The sequence below is a fragment of the Oncorhynchus tshawytscha genome, linkage group LG01 (assembly GCF_018296145.1).
Source record: "Oncorhynchus tshawytscha isolate Ot180627B linkage group LG01, Otsh_v2.0, whole genome shotgun sequence".
NCBI lineage: Eukaryota > Metazoa > Chordata > Actinopteri > Salmoniformes > Salmonidae > Oncorhynchus > Oncorhynchus tshawytscha.
The window spans coordinates 48,297,220-48,317,301 of record NC_056429.1 but is presented as its reverse complement, the minus strand read 5'-3'; the positions used below and the strand labels follow the sequence as shown (position 1 = coordinate 48,317,301).

The 20,082-nt window shown below is 42.0% G+C and overlaps 1 protein-coding gene across 1 annotated transcript; it reads right to left on the bottom strand.

Moving 5' to 3' along the window:
* Window positions 1-16,266: 16,266 nt before the first annotated feature.
* On the bottom strand, window positions 16,267-17,853 carry LOC121847458. The gene is made up of 2 exons (XM_042328692.1): window positions 17,657-17,853; window positions 16,267-17,169 (listed from the first exon to the last, which is right to left on the bottom strand). The coding sequence occupies exons 1-2, from the start codon at window positions 17,851-17,853 to the stop codon at window positions 16,740-16,742; spliced, it is 627 nt and encodes a 208-aa protein (XP_042184626.1). The 3' UTR covers window positions 16,267-16,739.
* Between the last annotated feature and the right edge of the window lie 2,229 nt (window positions 17,854-20,082).

Sequence of the window (20,082 nt, the reverse complement as noted above, 5' to 3'; positions counted from 1 at the left end):
GCGTGTGATTGATTCCAAGTTTACACGCTGGGCATTTTTATAGTTTTGAGTCACGCCTTTGGCTTTCAACACCATGTGATTCTTTAGAGTCCTAAAAGCATAGCTTTTGGGACCACAGGATGACCATTCGGTGATATGGTCCCCCTCTGTGAGTTCACTCATTAAGCCACCCAGGTAGTTGCTGAGTGGGGGGCTCCAATCCCCCGGTTTGCTTACATAGACCACAGAGTCTGTGTCGTGGTAAAGAACCCGCCTCTGAAGCTGCTCCATGAGCTTGTACAGTTCAAGTCGGCCATAGGCCGTGGTAAATGCTGCAAGAAACACATTTACATTACCCGGGGGTAGAACCCACTTCTTGTTACGCCTCCATTGCACCAAGGCAATGTCTTGACTCAAGAATGAAAAATGTGAAATTTCGTATTGGTCCGAAAAAACAAATTCCAAAAATTCTTCAGGGTCTTTAATAATCGACGTTGTTAGCATATTACACCTCTGCGCTAATTTGCCCCAAAGCAAATTTAAGTACAATTTCGACACATTTCGTTTGGTTTTGTTGCCCTCTATTCTGTCAGGGTCAAGAAGGATGCCTTCTCTGTCGTGATAGTCTTGAATGTACCTGTCTTTACTCTCTTGATCTGTGACCGATGCAGGATAGCCTGAAGCCATTTGCTTACATCTCAAGAAGGTCTTGATGTACTCTTTAAAAAGAGTGTCTGATTTCTTGGTAAAGTTCCATACTTCAAAGATTTTGGCCACACGATACCCCATCTCTAAAGCCTTAGAGAATTCAACTGTGACCCACACCCCAGTTAGGGCCCTTTCTTGATCGGAGTGATCACATGGGTTTTGTTGTATGTTTTCACTGCAGGTGCGACAAAGGGGAAAGAAAAGTTTTCCTTGAGGGCCCCTGTAAGGCAACACAGGTATAAACAAACCCCTAGGAGGGTGGACTGTTGCTTTGATCAGACCAAAATAGTTTTGAGGTAAGTCAAAATCACGATGAATAATTTCCGGATGCCCTATAGGATAGCATGAGGAACTCATTAGATGAGGATAAAGGGATGTAAAAGTCTTTTGGGTTAGGACACACATGTTCTGGGGCACAAAGCAAGATTTGCAACCATGGAAGAAACAACCGTTGTACTCATATACGGTCTCAACCCCGTCAATCTGTGTGTAGCCATCTCCATGGTAAGAGCCAAATGCCTTCTCCCCTCGATTCAAAGCATGTTGAATAAAAATGTCTTTATCCTGGGCCATATACTCTAACCATTGAATGGACCCACTAGAGTATGACTTGAATTGGCGTCGGTAGTTGTCAGGCGAGGGGATAGCTATAGAGGCTGTAGGCAGATAGTGTGTACGGTAGGTTTTCATGCATGCCGATGCAATAGTTGTACAACTCCAGGGGTCAATGCCTGCATCTTTGATTACCTCTTCTCTGAATCTGAGGCATCCTTCACGAAGTATAACCACATCATTGTCACAGTATGATTCCATCTCTTTATGGAAATCAAAGGTGCCATGTCTTACTGTCTCGTACCACGTCATGAATCTCTCACGCTCTTTGGGAGACATTTGATCACACCCGTACATTTCAGGGCTGGTATATGATCCGACATCATTTAGATTCTCCTCAGATGTGAAGAAGTGGGGGAACCAGCCTTTCACAGAGTTTTCAAAACCCAAGGCCTCTGGCATTTGCGCCAATCGCATCGGTAAGAAGCTTAAGCTGTCAATGTATCTCTGGTTGAAGGCTGGGTCTACAAGACACAAGATTTTACTACCTTGAGCTATGACCCGGGGTGCCACGCCTTGCTGTATCAAAGGATTCAGAAGCAGGTAAGAATCGTAGGCTGTAGCATTGTGGGCTATAAACGTGAAGTTTCGGTACTGTGGCTTTCTAAAATGTTTTAGAAAGAGTAGTGCACAATTGGATCCTTCTGCAGACCACTTTTCAGAGAGAGAGAGAGAGAGGAGAGAGGAGAGAGAGAGAGAGAGAGAGAGAGAGTTTAGTACAGCTGTTACTATCAGAGAGGGGAAATGGGAGAGAGATAAAAGAGAGGGATGAGTGGGATAGAGAAACAAAGAGACTGTTGCTGAACAGAGGGCTCTTTGTATCACAAACTGTTGACAGGATTTTATGATCTGACTCATAGTCAAACTGAAACTAATGACTCAATTTGATCAAACCCACAACAGTATTTACTCTGCAGCATACTGTATTATAGTCGTGTCAATATGCGAGCTAACACCAGTCAGATGAGTACCAAGTTACAAGCAAAGGAAGCTAGCTAACTAGTTATATTTTGCTATGGAAGGTTTTCATATGGCTGAAATCATCTGTGTAATCTATCAGAGCACCAACAAATAAACTAGTGATCATCCTTGGCTGCTATAGCCAGTTAGCTAGCCAACTAGCCAGTAGCTACAGAACATTGAGACTGTCTGTAACATAGCTGTATAGATCGTAAACCACAACTCAATGTTGATTATATCCTAGCTAGCTTCAAACAACTGCTTGCTAGCTTATTCTTTTTTTTCTTCATTTTAGTCATTTAGCAGATGCTCTTATCCAGAGCGACTTGCAGTTAGTGCATTCATCTTAAGAAAGCTAGGTGAGATTCAAGAGTTTGAGAATGAGTTGACAAGTTGAATCAGGTATGCTAGCTCTGATAAATTACTAAACCAAACATAGATATTTTTGGGCAAAATCAAGACCAGTCTGTATCAGTTAGGAGAATTAACATAGCAGATTAGGAGAATTAGGTTAAGGTTAGGAAAAGGGTTAGGTTTAGCGAAAATGCTCTCCTAACCTGCAATGGAAAGTCACTTGTATCAAAGTGACGTGTTTTTGGGGAGTCACGTCCGTGGACGTTGAAATCAAGGCTGTTCCAGACAGGACACACATACTTGCCAGTTGATCCGTGCATGCTCTGAGTCCAGTACACATCCTGGTAATCCGTGTGGCCTTGTGAATGTTGACCTGTTTAAAGGTCTTGCTCACATCGGCTACAGAGACTGTGATCAAAACCTTTAGCCATGTTTATGCAGTTTCCTGATAGCGATGGAATTTAAGCTTACGAGTGTTTTAACGATGCAGCGTTTCTATAAAGGCTGAAAAAGTCAGATGTGTTTTCCAAAACACCACGTATGGAGAACTTTCAATAAGTGCGTCGTTAGAGCATGTGTTGATACTGATGGGATTGAAAGAAAGGCAGTGCTGCTCTCAGATCAGCATTCTCGATTCAAATTTTACTTAAGCATTAGATACTGATGACAGATCAGCTCCTGGAGAGAAATGATCAACTGTGGCTGAAAATACTGAGGCGGCTTATTCTAATACTTTGGCTATGCTCTAAATCGAATATTTGGAACATCATTGCGCACATTTGAGGCAAAAATGATAAACAGTAGCCTACAATTAACAAAATAGAACTAAATTGATTGAACATTACATTTATTTCAATATGATTGAAATATATAGGCCTACTGTATTTATATTTTAATGCAGTCATCTCTGTTTTCACTTCAAGCATGTTTTTACCCTTTGCTTGTATATAACAATTGCAAAGACTTTGGCAACTTTGTATGTCAACTTCTGTTGATGGAGTTATCAGTGGTCACGGAGAGACAGATAGAATCAATATGTTTATGTTTAGAGGAGATCTTTTGTCTATAAAGTGACGAGGAAGTGCAAAAAAAAGCGTTTTCAAGTGCAACATTAGTAATGATGGTTTTGGGAAACAGCTCAGAGATTTAACAATGTGCCTACGAAGGTTCTTAACGAGGAACTTAGCCTTAAAATGCTTTTGGAAAACCGAGATTTGTTTTTAAATTATATTGACAAGATAGTCAAGTGACTACTCTAATTTTAAAGTAGGCTGATTGCAATCATTGGCTTATTGCTCCCAAATCATAGAAATCCTCACTACTTTAAAGTGGTGGAAGCTCTCAATGTCCATGCTAAAGCGGGTTATATCCATGATGAGTCCTTTATCTTTAAGAAAACAGGCACTACTCCAACATAAAGTAGTTTTTTTCAAAGTTGCCGAAATGCCATATGCGTCCACTTACAGTATATTAGTGCATTCATAGCAACTGAACCCTTATGAAACTTTTATTAGATCAAACAAGCCTCACTTCTTGTTTGCCAAATTTGCCACTCTCATTGACCTCTATACAAAAATTCCTCACTTCATGGATTTATTTTCATGGACAGATTTTGGGCAAGAGTAAAACTTCTCGTTTCATCTCTTCCTCTCAGTTATCAACCAGCTAATTATTAGAATTAGGTTTGCTAGATTAGGGTTGCAGTGAAAATCTACAGGAAGTTAACTCTCCAGGAGCAGGGTTGGAGTGCCCTGTTGTAGATTGTCTTTCAGAAGTATGTCCTATAAATATCTGTGTATGTTAATAAAGTACAGTACAATACTGAAAAGTACAGTAAATGAAGGTTGATGTGAAGTAAAGTGAAATAAATCAAGTATTGTATGTTAAAATGTATTTTACTTTTTCCAGCAGCGCAGCAGCTGTTTTCCCAGTGGTCCATTTGGATTCACACACACAGGCTCACTGGTCCTCTTTTCTACCACTCTACAACACACAGAGAGACACACAGTTAACACACACACTCCAACAAAGTGACACACATACTTAATCTTTACACACACACTCTGCAACATGAAGGGGAAGCACATGCTTTATCACACACACTCTCCTTGTTTCATGAAATAGCTATGAGGTTCAATATATTTTAACTGTGTGCGTGAGTGCATTTAAGTGTGTGTGTGTACGCCTGGGTGTGGGCATGTGTGTCAAATCAAATCAAATCAAATTTTATTTGTCACATACACATGGTTAGCAGATGTTAATGCGAGTGTAGCGAAATGCTTGTGCTTCTAGTTCCGACAATGCAGTAATAACCAACAAGTAATCTAACTAACAATTTCAAAACTACTGTCTTATACACAGTGTAAGGGGATAAAGAATATGTACATAAAGATATATGAATGAGTGATGGTACAGAGCAGCATAGGCAAGATACAGTAGATGGTATCGAGTACAGTATATACATATGAGATGAGTATGTAAACAAAGTGGCATAGTTAAAGTGGCTAGTGATACATGTATTACATAAGGATGCAGTAGATGATATAGAGTACAGTATATACGTATGCATATGAGATGAATAATGTAGGGTATGTAACATTATATTAGGTAGCATTGTTTAAAGTGGCTAGTGATATATTTTACATCATTTCCCATCAATTCCCATTATTAAAGTGGCTGAGGTTGAGTCAGTGTCAGTGTGTTGGCAGCAGCCACTCAATGTTAGTGGTGGCTGTTTAACAGTCTGATGGCCTTGAGATAGAAGCTGTTTTTCAGTCTCTCGGTCCCAGCTTTGATGCACCTGTACTGACCTCGCCTTCTGGATGATAGCGGGGTAAACAGGCAGTGGCTCGGGTGGTTGTTGTCCTTGATGATCTTTATGGCCTTCCTGTAACATCGGGTGGTGTAGGTGTCCTGGAGGGCAGGTAGTTTGCCCCGGTGATGCGTTGTGCAGACCTCACTACCCTCTGGAGAGCCTTACGGTTGTGGGCGGAGCAGTTGCCGTACCAGGCGGTGATGCAGCCCGCCAGGATGCTCTCGATTGTGCATCTGTAGAAGTTTGTGAGTGCTTTTGGTGACAAGCCAAATTTCTTCAGCCTCCTGAGGTTGAAGAGGCGCTGCTGCGCCTTCTTCACGATGCTGTCTGTGTGAGTGGACCAATTCAGTTTGTCTGTGATGTGTATGCCGAGGAACTTAAAACTTGCTACCCTCTCCACTACTGTTCCATCGATGTGGATAGGGGGTGTTCCCTCTGCTGTTTCCTGAAGTCCACAATCATCTCCTTAGTTTTGTTGACGTTGAGTGTGAGGTTATTTTCCTGACACCACACTCCGAGGGCCCTCACCTCCTCCCTGTAGGCCGTCTCGTCGTTGTTGGTAATCAAGCCTACCACTGTTGTGTCGTCCGCAAACTTGATGATTGAGTTGGAGGCGTGCGTGGCCACGCAGTCGTGGGTGAACAGGGAGTACAGGAGAGGGCTCAGAACGCACCCTTGTGGGGCCCCAGTGTTGAGGATCAGCGGGGTGGAGATGTTGTTGCCTACCCTCACCACCTGGGGGCGGCCCGTCAGGAAGTCCAGTACCCAGTTGCACAGAGCGGGGTCGAGACCCAGGGTCTCGAGCTTGATGACGAGCTTGGAGGGTACTATGGTGTTGAATGCCGAGCTGTAGTCGATGAACAGCATTCTCACATAGGTATTCCTCTTGTCCAGATGGGTTAGGGCAGTGTGCAGTGTGGTTGAGATTGCATCGTCTGTGGACCTATTTGGGCGGTAAGCAAATTGGAGTGGGTCTAGGGTGTCAGGTAGGGTGGAGGTGATATGGTCCTTGACTAGTCTCTCAAAGCACTTCATGATGACGGAAGTGAGTGCTACAGGGCGGTAGTCGTTTAGCTCAGTTACCTTAGCTTTCTTGGGAACAGGAACAATGGTGGCCCTCTTGAAGCATGTGGGAACAGCAGACTGGTATAGGGATTGATTGAATATGTCCGTAAACACACCAGCCAGCTGGTCTGCGCATGCTCTAAGGGCGCGGCTGGGGATGCCGTCTGGGCCTGCAGCCTTGCGAGGGTTAACACGTTTAAATGTCTTACTCACCTCGGCTGCAGTGAAGGAGAGTCTGCGTGTGTGTGCAAGTGTGATCTGATACTTACATGATCTGGTCAGTGTTGCAGGCGGGGCCTTTGAGCTTGACTTTGAGGTCAGACAGTGGTCCCCTGACAGTTGTCTTTGTGTCATAACACTCACACCTCCCTGGGACAAACTGCCCCTCACCTTCCCCTACTGTAGAGACAGACACAGAAACAGTCAATGATGATTCAAGTGAAATATATCATGCCATCATATCACACACCACATGGGAAAATAACATTCTATCAGTCTTTCTGGAGTCACACTTCTCACCTAACTACAGAGTGACCGACAGATTAGAAATAACACAACTAACACAATGTTGCTTATACAAACTGTAACCCAAACCTGTGTGGGCCTGTGCGTGTGTGTATGGTTCTTACCTGTTAGCAGTAGGCAGTAAAGTGATAGGCTTGTCAGCAGACAGACAGGCTGGACAGAGAGCTTCATATTGCAGCTAAGACCTGAACTGAGCCGTAGAGCTGCCTGAGCCTCCCTTATGTACCCACACACACACACTCTGCCCCCTAACGCCCACATCTGGGGTTTCCAAGTACACTGCCATATTCAAACACTTACTGGAATTTCCCTCTCTCCCTCAGCCAGGATCAGGCGGGATTTCCAAAGGATACTGAGATCACGACTATCAAGGACACTCTTGGTCTCTAGAAGATTATAAAAAAATCTGAAAGGTTTACAGGAGGCCTAAATAATAATAACCCAGAGGACATTGCTATTTTTGCTTTAAGATTAATTTATCAGAGATAAAATTATATTTCAACAAAATAATATTGCAGGAATGGTTATCTTGCATTTCTGACTACAGAAACCATTTCAAAACTATCTGAGATGGTGGGTGTCAAAATCCTCTTCTTCCATTCTATTTGAGAACAACTGTCTTATATCTGGACAATGAAGGGTTTATTAGTGACTGATGGTTGTCTGCACAGTGACTTCAAAGTTTATTTATCACGTGCAAAGGATAGAGCACGTGTAAAACATACAGTGAAGTGCTTACTTGCGAGCTCTTTCACAACAATGCAGTAATACAAGTAATAATATAGATAAATCAAACACATGATAAATACGAGAATAAAACAACAACAACATGAAAATGAAAGTTATACACAGGTCAGTGCCAGTATAATTACAACAATGTGCAGGGATACTGGAGTGACTAGAATGCCCAAAAGACGCATGTTGTGTCTCTTAGCTCAGCTCACACACACACACACACACACACACACACACACACACACACACACACACACACACACACACACACACACACACACACACACACACACACACACACACACAATACATGCTTTAGTCCAGATATGTATTTACATGCAGATACATTACACTGTAACTCATATGGCTCTGTCCCAGCCAGGCCACATGATTTCTACTTTAACCAACTTTCATTATGCCCCATTCCCTATTTTTTCCACATGGAGAGGTACTTCCCTGGGAAAATATAAATATAATTTAAAAAGTTATATGACCATCTTGAAATTTAGCACAAAGAAATGGAAGAAGTGGAAGGCGTGTTGCCTCTTTTTAGGCATTCCAGGCAGTCTCCTGTAATACACTTTTATTCTGTAGATTGTACAGAGGAAAATATTTGTGTAATTCATATAAAACCCCTTGCTACTGTGTGTGACTATTGTACACTTTTCACCCTACAACGTCTCCATAGAAGGCTTTGTTAACATCCAAACATTATTTTTACCAGGACGTGTACTCAGAGCATGCACTGACCAGCTGGCAAGTGTCTTCACTGACATTTTCAATCTCTCCCTAACCCAGTCTGTAATACCTACATGTTTCAAGCAGACCACCATAGTCCCTGTGCCCAACCGATCCACAGATTAAGCAAGCTGTACTGCCCTCCCCCACCTGGACAAGAGGAACACCTAAACTGTTCATTGACTATAGCTCAGCGTTCAACACCATAGTTCCCTCCAAGCTTGTCACTAAGCTCAGGACCCTGAACACCTGCCTCTGCAATTATGTCCTGGAATTCTTGGCGGGCCGGCACCAGGTGGTGAAGGTAGGCAACAACACATCCGTGCACAACACCAACACCATCATTAAGTTTTCTGACAACAGGACGGTGGTAGCCTGATCACAGCTGACAATGAGCCTATTGGGAGGTCAGTGACCTGGCAGTGTGGTGCCAGGACAACAACCTCTCCCTCAATGTCAGTAAGGGCTCCCGAGTGGCAGAGTGTTCTAAGGCACTGCATCTCAGTGCAAGAGGTCACTGCAGTCCCGGGTTCGAATCCAGGCTGCATCACACCTGGCTGTGATTGGGAGTCCCATAGTGTGGCAAACAATTGGCCTTTGGCATTTGTTCTTGACTGACTTGTCTAGTTAAATAAAATAAACATTTAAAAAATAATAAGTTGCTGATCGTGGACTACAGGAAACTGAAGGCCAAGCACACCACAACGATGGGGTTATAATGGATCGTGTCGAGAGCTTCAAGTTCCTCTGTGTCCACATCACTAAGGAATTATCATGGTCCACACACACCAACACAGTCGTGAAGAAGGCATGACAATGCCTCTACCCCTCAAGAGCCTGAAAATATTTGGCATCGGGCCTCAGATACATAAAAAGTTCTACAGCAGCACCATTGAGAGTATCTTGACTGGTATGGTATGGCATCTGACCGCAAGGTGCTACAGAGGGCCAAGCTCCCTGCCATCCAGAACCTCTATACCAGACGGTATAGAGGTTCCAGCCACCCAAGTCATAGACTGTTTTCTCTGCTACCGCAACTATCTGCATTGACCTTTTTTGCACTAACTCTTTTAACTCATCACATACGCTGCTGCTACTGTTTATTATATATCCTGTTGCCTAGTCACTTTATCCCTTAAAAACTCTTAAGGATTTGCAGCTTTTTTTCAATTTTCGCCTAAAATGACATACCCAAATCTAACAGCCTGTAACTCAGGCACTGAAGCAAGGATATGCATATTCTTGGTACTATTTGAAAGGAAACACTTTGAAGTTTGTGGAAATGTGAAAGGGATGTAGGAGAATATAACACAATAGATCTGGTAAAAGATAATACAAAGAAAAAAACAACCGTTCTTTTGTATTTTTTGTACCATCATCTTTGAAATGCAAAAGAAAGGCCATAATGATTTATTCCAGCACAGCTGCAATTTGGATTTTGGCCACTAGATGGCAGCAGTGTATGTGCAAAGTTTTAGACTGGTCCAATGAACCATTGTACTTCTGTTAAAAATGTTGTATCAAGACTGCCCAAATGTGCCTAATTTGTTTATTAATAACTTTTCATGTTCAAAACTGTGCACTCTCCTCAAAAAATAGCATAGCATTATTTAGCTGTAATAGCTACTGTAAATTGGATAGTGCATTTAGAGTAACAAGAATGTAAGCTTTATGTTAATATCAGATACAGTATGTCTATGGCCTGGGAAATGTTCTTTTCACTTACAACCTCATGCTAATCGCATTGGCCTACGTTAGCTAAACCTTCCCGTAGAAGGTACACCAATCCCGAAGAAGTTTTAAGTAAAGTGACATGATATAATAGTGCCGGAGTGAATGGCTGCCTTTTTACAGGCTCCTAACCAACTATGCTATTTTGTTTTTTGGGGTTTTAAAAAAAAAATAACCTTGTGCCTTGTGAGAATTTGTCGGCGAGTGAATAAACCACCACTGCCCTCAGTATTATTGGCCAAGGTGCAATCATTGGAATTCAAACTGGACAATCTACGATTAAGACTATCTTCCCAACAGGACATCTTATGTTTCACCGAGACTTGGCTTCTCTGTTTTTCGGCAGGACAGTGCAGCTACATCTGGTAAGACAAGGGAAAGGGTGTGCTTATTTGTCAACAACTGCTGGTATGCAATGTCTAATATTAAAGAAGTCTAGAGGTATTGCCCACCTGAGGTTTGAATACCTCATGATAAGCTGGAGACCACACTATCTACCAAGAGAGTTCACATCTATATTATTTGTAGCTGTCTATTTACCACCACAAACCAATGCTGGAACTAAGACCGCACTCAATGAGCTGTACAAGGCCATAAGCAAACAAGAGTATGCTCCTTCAGAAGTGGCACTCTTAGTGGCCGGGTACTTTAATGCCGGCAAACTTAAATATGTTTTACTTAATAAAAGAAAAAAACTCTAGACCCCCTTTACTCCACACCCAGAGATGCATACAAAGCTCTCACTCGCCCTCCATTTGGCAAATCTGACCATAATTCTATCCTCTTGATTCCTGCTTACAAGCAAAAACTAAAGCAGGAAGTACCAGTGACTCGATCAATACACAGATCAGATGACACTGATCCTACGCTACAGGACTGTTTTGCTAGCACAGACTGGAATATTTTTCCGGCATTCATCCAAAGGTATTAGAAGTATACCACCTCAGTCACTGGCTTCATCAATAAGTGCATTGACAATGTCCCCACAGTTACTGTACGTACATTTCCCAACCAGAAGCCATGGATTACAGGCAACATCCGCACCAAGCTAAAGGGTAGATTTTCCTGCATTCAAGGAGCGGGACACTAATCTGGATGCATGTAAGAAATCCTTCTATGCCCTCAGACAAACCATCAATCAGGCAAAGCGTAAATACAGGACTAGATTGAATCCTTCTCTGATGGTCATCGGATGTGGCACGGCTTGAAAACTATTACGGACTACAAAGGGAAACCAAGTCTCGAGCTGCCCAGTGACACCAGTTTACCAGACGAGCTAAATTCCTATTTATGCTCGCTTTGAGTCAAGCAACACTGAAGTACCGGGACAGGTACTCAAAGCATGCGCGGACCAATTGGCAAGTGTTTTCACTGACGCTTTCAACCTCTCCCTGGCCGAGTCTGTAATACCTACATGTTTCATACAGACCACCATAGTGCCTGTGTCCAAGAAAGTGAAGGTAACCTTCCTAAATAATTACCACCCAGAAACCCTAGAACCACTCTAATTCACAGATCGCTCCAACAGATCCACAGATGACGCAATCTCAATCACACTTCACACTGCCCTTTCCCACCTGGACAAAAGTGAGGATGCTGATCATTGACTACAGCTCAGGGTTCAAACCCATAGTGCCCACAAAGCTCATCACTAAGCTGAGGACCCTGGGACTAAACACCTTCCTCTGCAACTGGATCCTGGACTTCCTGATGGGCTGCCCCCAGGTGATAAGGGGCAGGCAATAACACATCTGCCACGCTGATCCTCAATGCTGGGGACCCTCGGGGATGCGTGCTTAGTCAACTCCTGTACTCCCTGTTCACCCACGACTGTGTGGTGTGGTAGCAGGATTACAAGATTGTTATATTTATGCACCAAATGGTTGTTTTATTTAGTAGAGTAAGGTTCTTATGATTCTCTCCTTTTCTGAGTTAACTGAGAGAAATCTTTTGAAGCTTGGGCTGGCAACTGATTAAGTGATGGCTTGGTGATTAAAAAACAGGCCAGGCAGAGACAGCAAGGGCGGTTCGTTGCTCCAGAGCCTTTCCGTTCACCTTCCCACTCCTGGGCCAGACTACACTCAATCATACGACCCACTGAAGAGATGAGTCTTCAGTAAAGACTTAAAGGTTGAGACCGAGTTTGCATCTCTGACATGGGTAGGCAGACCGTTCCATAAAAATCTAGCTCTATAGGAGAAAGCCCTGCCTCCAGCTGTTTGCTTAGAAATTCTAGGGACAATTAGGAGGCCTGCGTCTTGTGACCGTAGCGTACGTGTAGGTATGTACGGCAGGACCAAATCAGAGAGATAGGTAGGAGCAAGCCCATGTAATGCTTTGTAGGTTAGCAGTAAAACCTTGAAATCAGCCCTTGCTGAGACAACACATGAGGCAGATGACCACAGGATGTGGCTTATGGGGGGGGGGGGAGTTGATTGTGGCCAATCTATATGGGGGGGAGTTGAACCAGTTATGACTGAGCAATCTTGGTATCGGGTATATAAGGAACAGCAAAATGATAGGCTCTCGGTCGACGGTTTCATTATTGCAATAATTAATTGATATTGAATAAAGATGATTGTTTGAAGAAATGACCAAGTCTCTCTCACTTGAATAGAATATTCCACCACAGTGGCCAAACACGACTCTAACACCATCATTAGGTTTGCTGACGACACAACAGTGATCACCGACTATGGTGAGACAGCCTATAGGGAGGAGTTCAGAGACATGGCAGTGTGGTGACAGGACAACAACATCTCTCTCAATGTGAGCAAGACAAAGAGCTGATCGTGGAATATAGAAAAAGGAGGGCTAAACAGGCCCCCATTAACATCGATGTTGCTGAACTGGTCGAGAGTTTCAAGGTCCTTGGTGTCACATCCTTGGTGTCACAGAATTTTTTTGAAACAATTTGTTTTTTCATTTCACTTCACCAATTTTGTGTATGTCCATTACATGAAATCCAAATAAAAATCTGTTTAAATTACAGGTTGTAATGCAACAGAATACAAAAAACTTTTGCAAGGCACTGTATTTTTAATCTGTGTATCATAAAGGTCTTTATGGGGTGCTTGACAGCTGTTGTTCGTACAGAACACTCAGATCAACCCTTAAAGAGATGGGTGGGGATAAAGTTTAAAGAGGGTGTGAACGATGCTGAATGGGTGTAGACAAAGAAGTAGTTCCAAAATATTAAAATGCCATTTTCTCAACTCAAAAGTGAGTTTACAAGTTTATCAACATTCAAAGCAAAATGACTTTCCACATTGTTCAGTAGTATATGATATACCATTTTATATCTCTTAGTCTCTACATTTATCCAATGTTAAAAACAGAATAAAAATGTTTGCTACATAAGGTCACATATAGACTTGGTATTTTACCAAATAGGGCTATCTTCTGTATACCACCACTACCTTGTCACAAGACAACTGATTGGTTCAAATTCCACAAATTAATTTTTAACATAAACAACTGTTAATTGAAATGCATTCCAGATTACTACCTCATGAAGTTGGTCGAGAGAATGTAAAATCTCAAATATAAAATATATTTTGATTTGTTTAACACTTTTTTGGTTACTGCATGATTTCATATGTTATTTCATAGTTTTGATGTCTTAATTATTATTTTACAATATAAAAAATATTACAAATAAAGAAAAAAGCCAGGAATGAGTAGGTGTGGCTGGTACTGTACATATTTTGGGGTGGGGGGATTGAATTTAGTGGATTTGAGCCATTGCTGGTACTTTGATGGTACTGTATTTCCACTAATATCTCTTCATGCAATACATTCTTCACAATTGTTTATGCACTATTTATCAAGCCTTGTTGCTTATGTTTGCTCACCTTGCGGGTTGATATGCATCTGATGCGTATGCTAAATGGGATGCCGGGCAACATTCTTAACATTCTCTAGAGGGTACTTATAAGTTGATTGGCCAGGTGGTTCTAGTGTTAACAGAAGCTCTTATTCAGAGCGACTTACGGGAGCAATTCGTTTTAAGTGCCTTGCTCAAGGGCACATCGGCAGATGTTTACCTAGTTGGCTCTGGGATTTGAACCAGCAACTTTTTTCAGTTGGTTTGCCATTGGCAGTTCACCTCACTTCTAATGTGTTGTTGTTTTAGTATGTCCCACCCTTCTTTGGCCAATTTCAACGTAATGTGTTTTTGGTTGATGAGTAAGTTAGGCCATGCTCATCTTTCTAAAAAAAATCTAAAGTTATTTCAAAATATTGATCCTGCTTTGTAGTATACCTTTCTGCACATGGCAAACAAACAAGAGCAAAGAACATGGATAAAAATGTTAGCTAGCTAGAATCAGTTAAACAACATGTGTTAAGATTAAAAAGTAAATGTGTTTAAAGTGTACGGGAAAGAGAATGTATTGTGTGATGTGCTGCAAAGTAAGCTTTGTAATTCGGAATTCTTCCTGTTGCAAGCAAGGTTGAAGCAAGCTAGTTTATTAGCTAGCTCTAGCTAGCTCTGCATCGAAGGGGACACAGTGGGGCTGCTTGTGTTCATGTCATGCTACTACGGGTGTGAATGGCTAGCTAGCTAGTGGCAATACTGTCAAATACTGTGGAACAAAACACATTGTTTGGACTGTGTAGAACAGAGCTCCCTGTTCCTGGAGAGCTTAATGTTGGAATTAAAATCATAAAATTGTTGTGTTTTTTTGTTGTTGGTATTGTAATGTGTCATTTTTATATACAGTGTGCTCCAAAAGTATTGGGACAGTGACACATTTGTTGTTGTTTTAGCTCTGTACTCCAGGACTTTGAAATTATACAATGAACTTTGAGGTTAACAGACTGTCAGCTTTTAGTTTAGGATTTTTTCATCCAGATCAGGTGAACCGTTTTGAAATTACAGAACAATTTGTACATAATCCACCAATTTTAGGGGAACAAAAATATTGGGACAAATTCACTTGTGTATTAGTAGTAAAAAGTTAAATATTTGGTTCCATTTTCATAGCATGCAATGACTACATCAAGCTCGTTGTCACGCCCTGACCTTGGAGATCCTTTTTATGTCTCTATTTGGTTTGGTCAGGGTGTGATTTGGGGTGGGTGTTCTAGGTTCTATTATTTGTATTTCTACGTTTTGGCCAGGTAGGGTTCTCAATCAGGGACAGCTGTCTATCGTAGTCTCTGATTGAGAACCATACTTAGGTAGCCCTTTCCCACCTGTCTTTGTGGGAAGTTGACTGTTTATGGAACATAGCATTTAGCCTCACGGTTTGTTTTTGTAGTGTTTGTTTTGTTCGGCGTCTTTTCGAAATAAAATAATATGTACGCTCACCACACTGTACCTTGGTCCTGTTCTTTCAACGACCTTGACACTCGTGCTGTTTGCATTTGCTGTTTGTTTTGGTTGTGTTTCAGATTGACATTTGTGCATCTGTAACTTTCTCACTCATCATTACTCATCATTATTCACGATTCATTCAGGATTATCCGGAATCATAACATTGTTGTTTCCAATGGGGAGTAAATGAAGCATACTGGGCAGAAGAAGCAAGGAGGTGGGCAGAACCAAGCACGAGCTAGTGAGATCCTATTGGCACGTTCTGGCATGAAATTACATATTTCAGTAAGGGAACGCCTACTTTGTGAATTTCATATGTGCAACAATTGAATTCTCCCTTGCAATAATTCTAAACAATAAAGTTTTTAGAACCTTTAAGGGTTGAGTCTACAAAACATAGTCCAATTTGTTCCTAACAGATTTTTAGTTTTGGGAACAGAACTGAATTGAGATCGAATGTTTCAATGAGAATATTAGCAGAATGTCGGCCAAGTTTAATCTAATTCCAACTTCTCCCATTTCCCACCACTGGACTTCCTTTCATCACCATATTTGGTGGTGAGAATACATAAAACATTTCTAAATTGACATCTGGCTGCACTGTCTCAGTCAGCATGATTTATCAGTGGCACAAGGACACAATCTCAGAAGTAACATTTGTATCAGACAGTGCTTGAAGTGGAATGAAAATGCAGTTACTCATTTTGGGTGCCGGTACTGTTTATTATTATTATTAGGTGCCAAGTGATGTGTTCTGGCCCAAATCAAGCACTGGTATCACATTTAGACATTTAGACATTCAGTTTGGAATCTTTAAAGTTCCTAAAACATTAGCTATGCAAACGTAAATACGGTGAATACAAGAAATATTGTTACAAGAGTATTTTATTACAAAATAGAATAACCTCTTAAATTAAACTCCACAGGTTGGTTTTACTGGATTAATGTTTACAGAGTCCCTGCATTATATCCAGCATAGTGTCACAATTCAGTGAAACAACATCTAGTCCAGTCCAGTCCAGCTCCAGAACCCATCAGTGGGCCATTTGGGGACAGCACCGCACATCATTGGTTACAGCCAGTTAGAGTATTCCCTGATATTTAATATTCCAGGTTTGAGCACCCACAGAGCTGCTTGAGCATTCTCCCCTAAACTAGTATGTCCTCATTTGTGTCCTGCTTTGTCCTTGTCTAGGTTTATGTGTGTGTTTGTCCATAAAGCCATTCCATGGGATCTTTCCCCCCACATTCCCTCTCCATCCCCAGCCTGCCTGGCAGCTGCTCTCGGGCTTGACCTGTGGTGGTGCTAGTCCGGATGGCCCGGGGGGAACCGCGGGGCAGCAAAGCTGAGACAGAGTGCTTCATCTGAGACTTGGAGAACAGCTGAGGCCTGCCCGTCCTCTGGAGCCTCACAGGGCCACAGCTAGGGTGCACCACTGGTCTGGCCAGCACCTGGATACTGGTCATATACTCCTCCAGAGACTGGGAGCACTGGGATGGAGACTGGGAAACAGACTGGGCAGGATGGGCTAGGTGGCCCGTGGCCCCCAGGGTATCAGAGTCTTCCAGGGTCTCAGTGATGGTGGGCAGGTGAGGCAGAGACAGAAGCAGCCATCTATGCTTCATACTACAGAGGAGAGAGAGGGGAGAGAGAGGAGGGTTAGAGATCTCTGTGTTGTGTTTGTAAAACGAATACTAGATTAGATAAATGATATATCAATGAGTCACGAGGACTCACGTGTGTCTTTTTCCTTAATATTAATCCTTACCACTCTATACTATTGACACTATATTACCCATGTATCTACTATTGAGAATAAATACACATGTATGGATATTTCCTCTGTGGGAACAACCAAATGTATTTTAGAATCTATAAGGTTTTCTATGGGACTCTAAAAAAGTGACATCCCACCTATCATACTGTGTCAATATAGTATAAAGGTGATAAAAGAAAATATTAAGAGCACATATGATTTTAAAAAGGGATTATACTTCAAACCAGCTAAATTGTATGTCTAAACAAAATAACATTGACCAGTGGTAACGATACCATATCCTCAAATTGCAGACCTAGCTGAAGATATGAGCAGTGATATTGGAGATGAGCTCACCTGTGATTAAGTGCAGTTGTCAGTCTGACAGACAAAATATAGATCCTTTTGGATCGCTGCTTGCTGCAGTGACAGTAATAATCCACTCGGAGACTGACAGAGCTGTAGCTGGTCCGCAGAGCGAGTGTGTGACCGGCCACTTGAGTGAGAGTAACAGCAGAGCGGGAGGCAGGGCCTTTTATACAGACACACTGCATGGAGGGAGCAAGCCAAGGCTGAGGAGGATAAATATAGCCACTGACCTCACATCTGTGTGTGTGTGTGACAGTTTATATTTCAGAAACAATTAGGCCCTGGAATAATCATGCACTCATTCTCACACACATATTCTCTCTCTCTCTCTCTCACGCATACACACACAGTAACTAACAACAAATTGAGGTTCCTTTTTCCAGCAGAGGTCTCGGGAATCTTTCCATTTTAATGTTTTGATTTTAGGATTATAGGATTAAAATCACATTCTTATTCTTAACCATGACTAGCTAGATTCCTTTCATTTTAACATACAGTACATACTGAATGCTGGGCCTATCAGAAAATTGTATTATTGTCTATCTTAGATGATCACCACCTTAAGCGGCTTTGTTACTCTCTCAATGCTTTAGTTCAGAGAATGCTATTATTCTGTGAGAACTGATATAATGTATAACTGTAGATGTATAATATGAGGTTATTTTAGGCTCTAAAGTGTCAGTGTTTAAGGCATTGTTTCTCTGCTCTCATTTTCTTTTTGAGCCACTCTTATCTCTCCAAACCCAGTCCAGTCTGCTGGCACTATTAGGATGATCCCCATCGACACTGATCAAAGGTCAGTTTTGCTCTCTTCGACCTAATGGTTAAGGTTAGGATAGGGGAGGGAAAGCTGATCCTAGCTGTGATATTCCCTAGACACCAAACGAAAGAAAATGGAGTGAAACAGGGAGGCCCACCTTAACTTGTCTAATGAGAAACGCAAATTTTCATTTTCCGTTGCAAAACATTTTGCTAAGATGTGCACGAATGAATATGACCCCAGTACATTCCAATATGAAGCCTTTGACCATGTTGAGATTGATCAAACCACAATCCACCTCCACCTGACTGAATGGAATTCAAGTTCCATTAAGTGTCTTCCTCAAACAGTCTGGTATATGTGTATGGGTCATTAAAACATGCCTGTAAGCGAGTACGTGTAATACAGCAGCACACGGGCTGGTCTGATGAATACTGCTCTCCCAGACATGACCTCAGTATTGTTCAGTAGGGTATTTCAGACACCCACAGTTTCCCCCAGATGAGAGGGCTGAACCTGCAACTGGCTGTGCCTGGCGCTGCACGTACACCTGACTCTGAGCCAGCATGGCCCCCGTCCAGCAGGAAATCCTCTCTGATACAGGAATAACCATGATTGTTATTACGCTGCTGACTGATGATTATTATGTGTGTGTTTGTGTGTGTGTGGGGGACCAAAAATTCAACCAACTGGGGACATTTTGCAGTCCCCACAAGGAAAAGGGATATTTCTAGAGGGTGTAAAGGTTAGAATAAGTGTTAGGTTTTGAATTAGGGTTAAGGGTTAAAGTGTCTGTGACAACCCCCCTGACTGCAGATTCACGACGACAACAAGAGTCAACAAGTACACGCACATGTTGAGAGGTAGTGGTGACCACATCCTTCTCTTCATGACCCCTAACCTTCCCACTTCCCAGGATTTATTCTGTTCAGCTCGTTAGAGGAAAAAAGGTGTGGGGGAAGTGCAGTAATGGTGTGTGTGTTATCTGTGAGTATCTACCATTTCTGCCTCCCTTTCACCACTTTTTTTTTAATCTTCTCTCTCATTTTCCCCTCTTTCCAGTCGTTCATCTCCTCTTCTCTTTTCACTCCCCTTTTCCACATATTGTATCATATCTAGACTACTAAGTGATGGGAAAGGGTTAATCTTGAGATAAGCTTGATGGCTGAGTCTTCAGAGACCTTTATCTAGCAATGAGGCTGAGATGTCTCAGTCAGTAGTCAGTAGAGAAAAACTAGAAGACAGCCATTCCTCTGCTTTAAGACATTTATTAACTACAAGACTTCTACCACGTATTTCATGTTCGTATGATATGATATTTGTATGTTGTTTGGGAAATCTTAGTTTAATGTGAAATATTCAATCAGCTCTGTGTATGTTTATTAAGATTGTTTTATTTGAATCATGTCATACATAGGACAATTTAATTTCAGAAAAGCCCAAAGTTCTAGGGTGAAGTCGTTAAGTGTGAAACTCTCCAGTATCTTGTCCAGTAATGTGAATTGTAGCTCTGGGGTGAAGTTTTCGCCCTCCTCCCCCAATCTTAACCGACGAGTGGGAAAATGCTAAACTGATCCAAGATCAGCGTCTAGGAGTAACTTCACCCTACACTGTGACGGGTAATACATTATGTGGTGTGTGGTACCCAGCCTTA

Excerpts from the sequence above, each read along its gene's own strand:
- LOC121847458 (XM_042328692.1), bottom strand. The coding sequence starts at position 17,853 with ATGCAGTGTGTCTGTATAAAAGGCCCTGCCTCCCGCTCTGCTGTTACT. Across the intron at positions 17,170-17,656 it reads ACAACTGCACTTAATCACAG|TATGAAGCATAGATGGCTGC; the intron begins GTGAGCTCATCT and ends TCTCCTCTGTAG.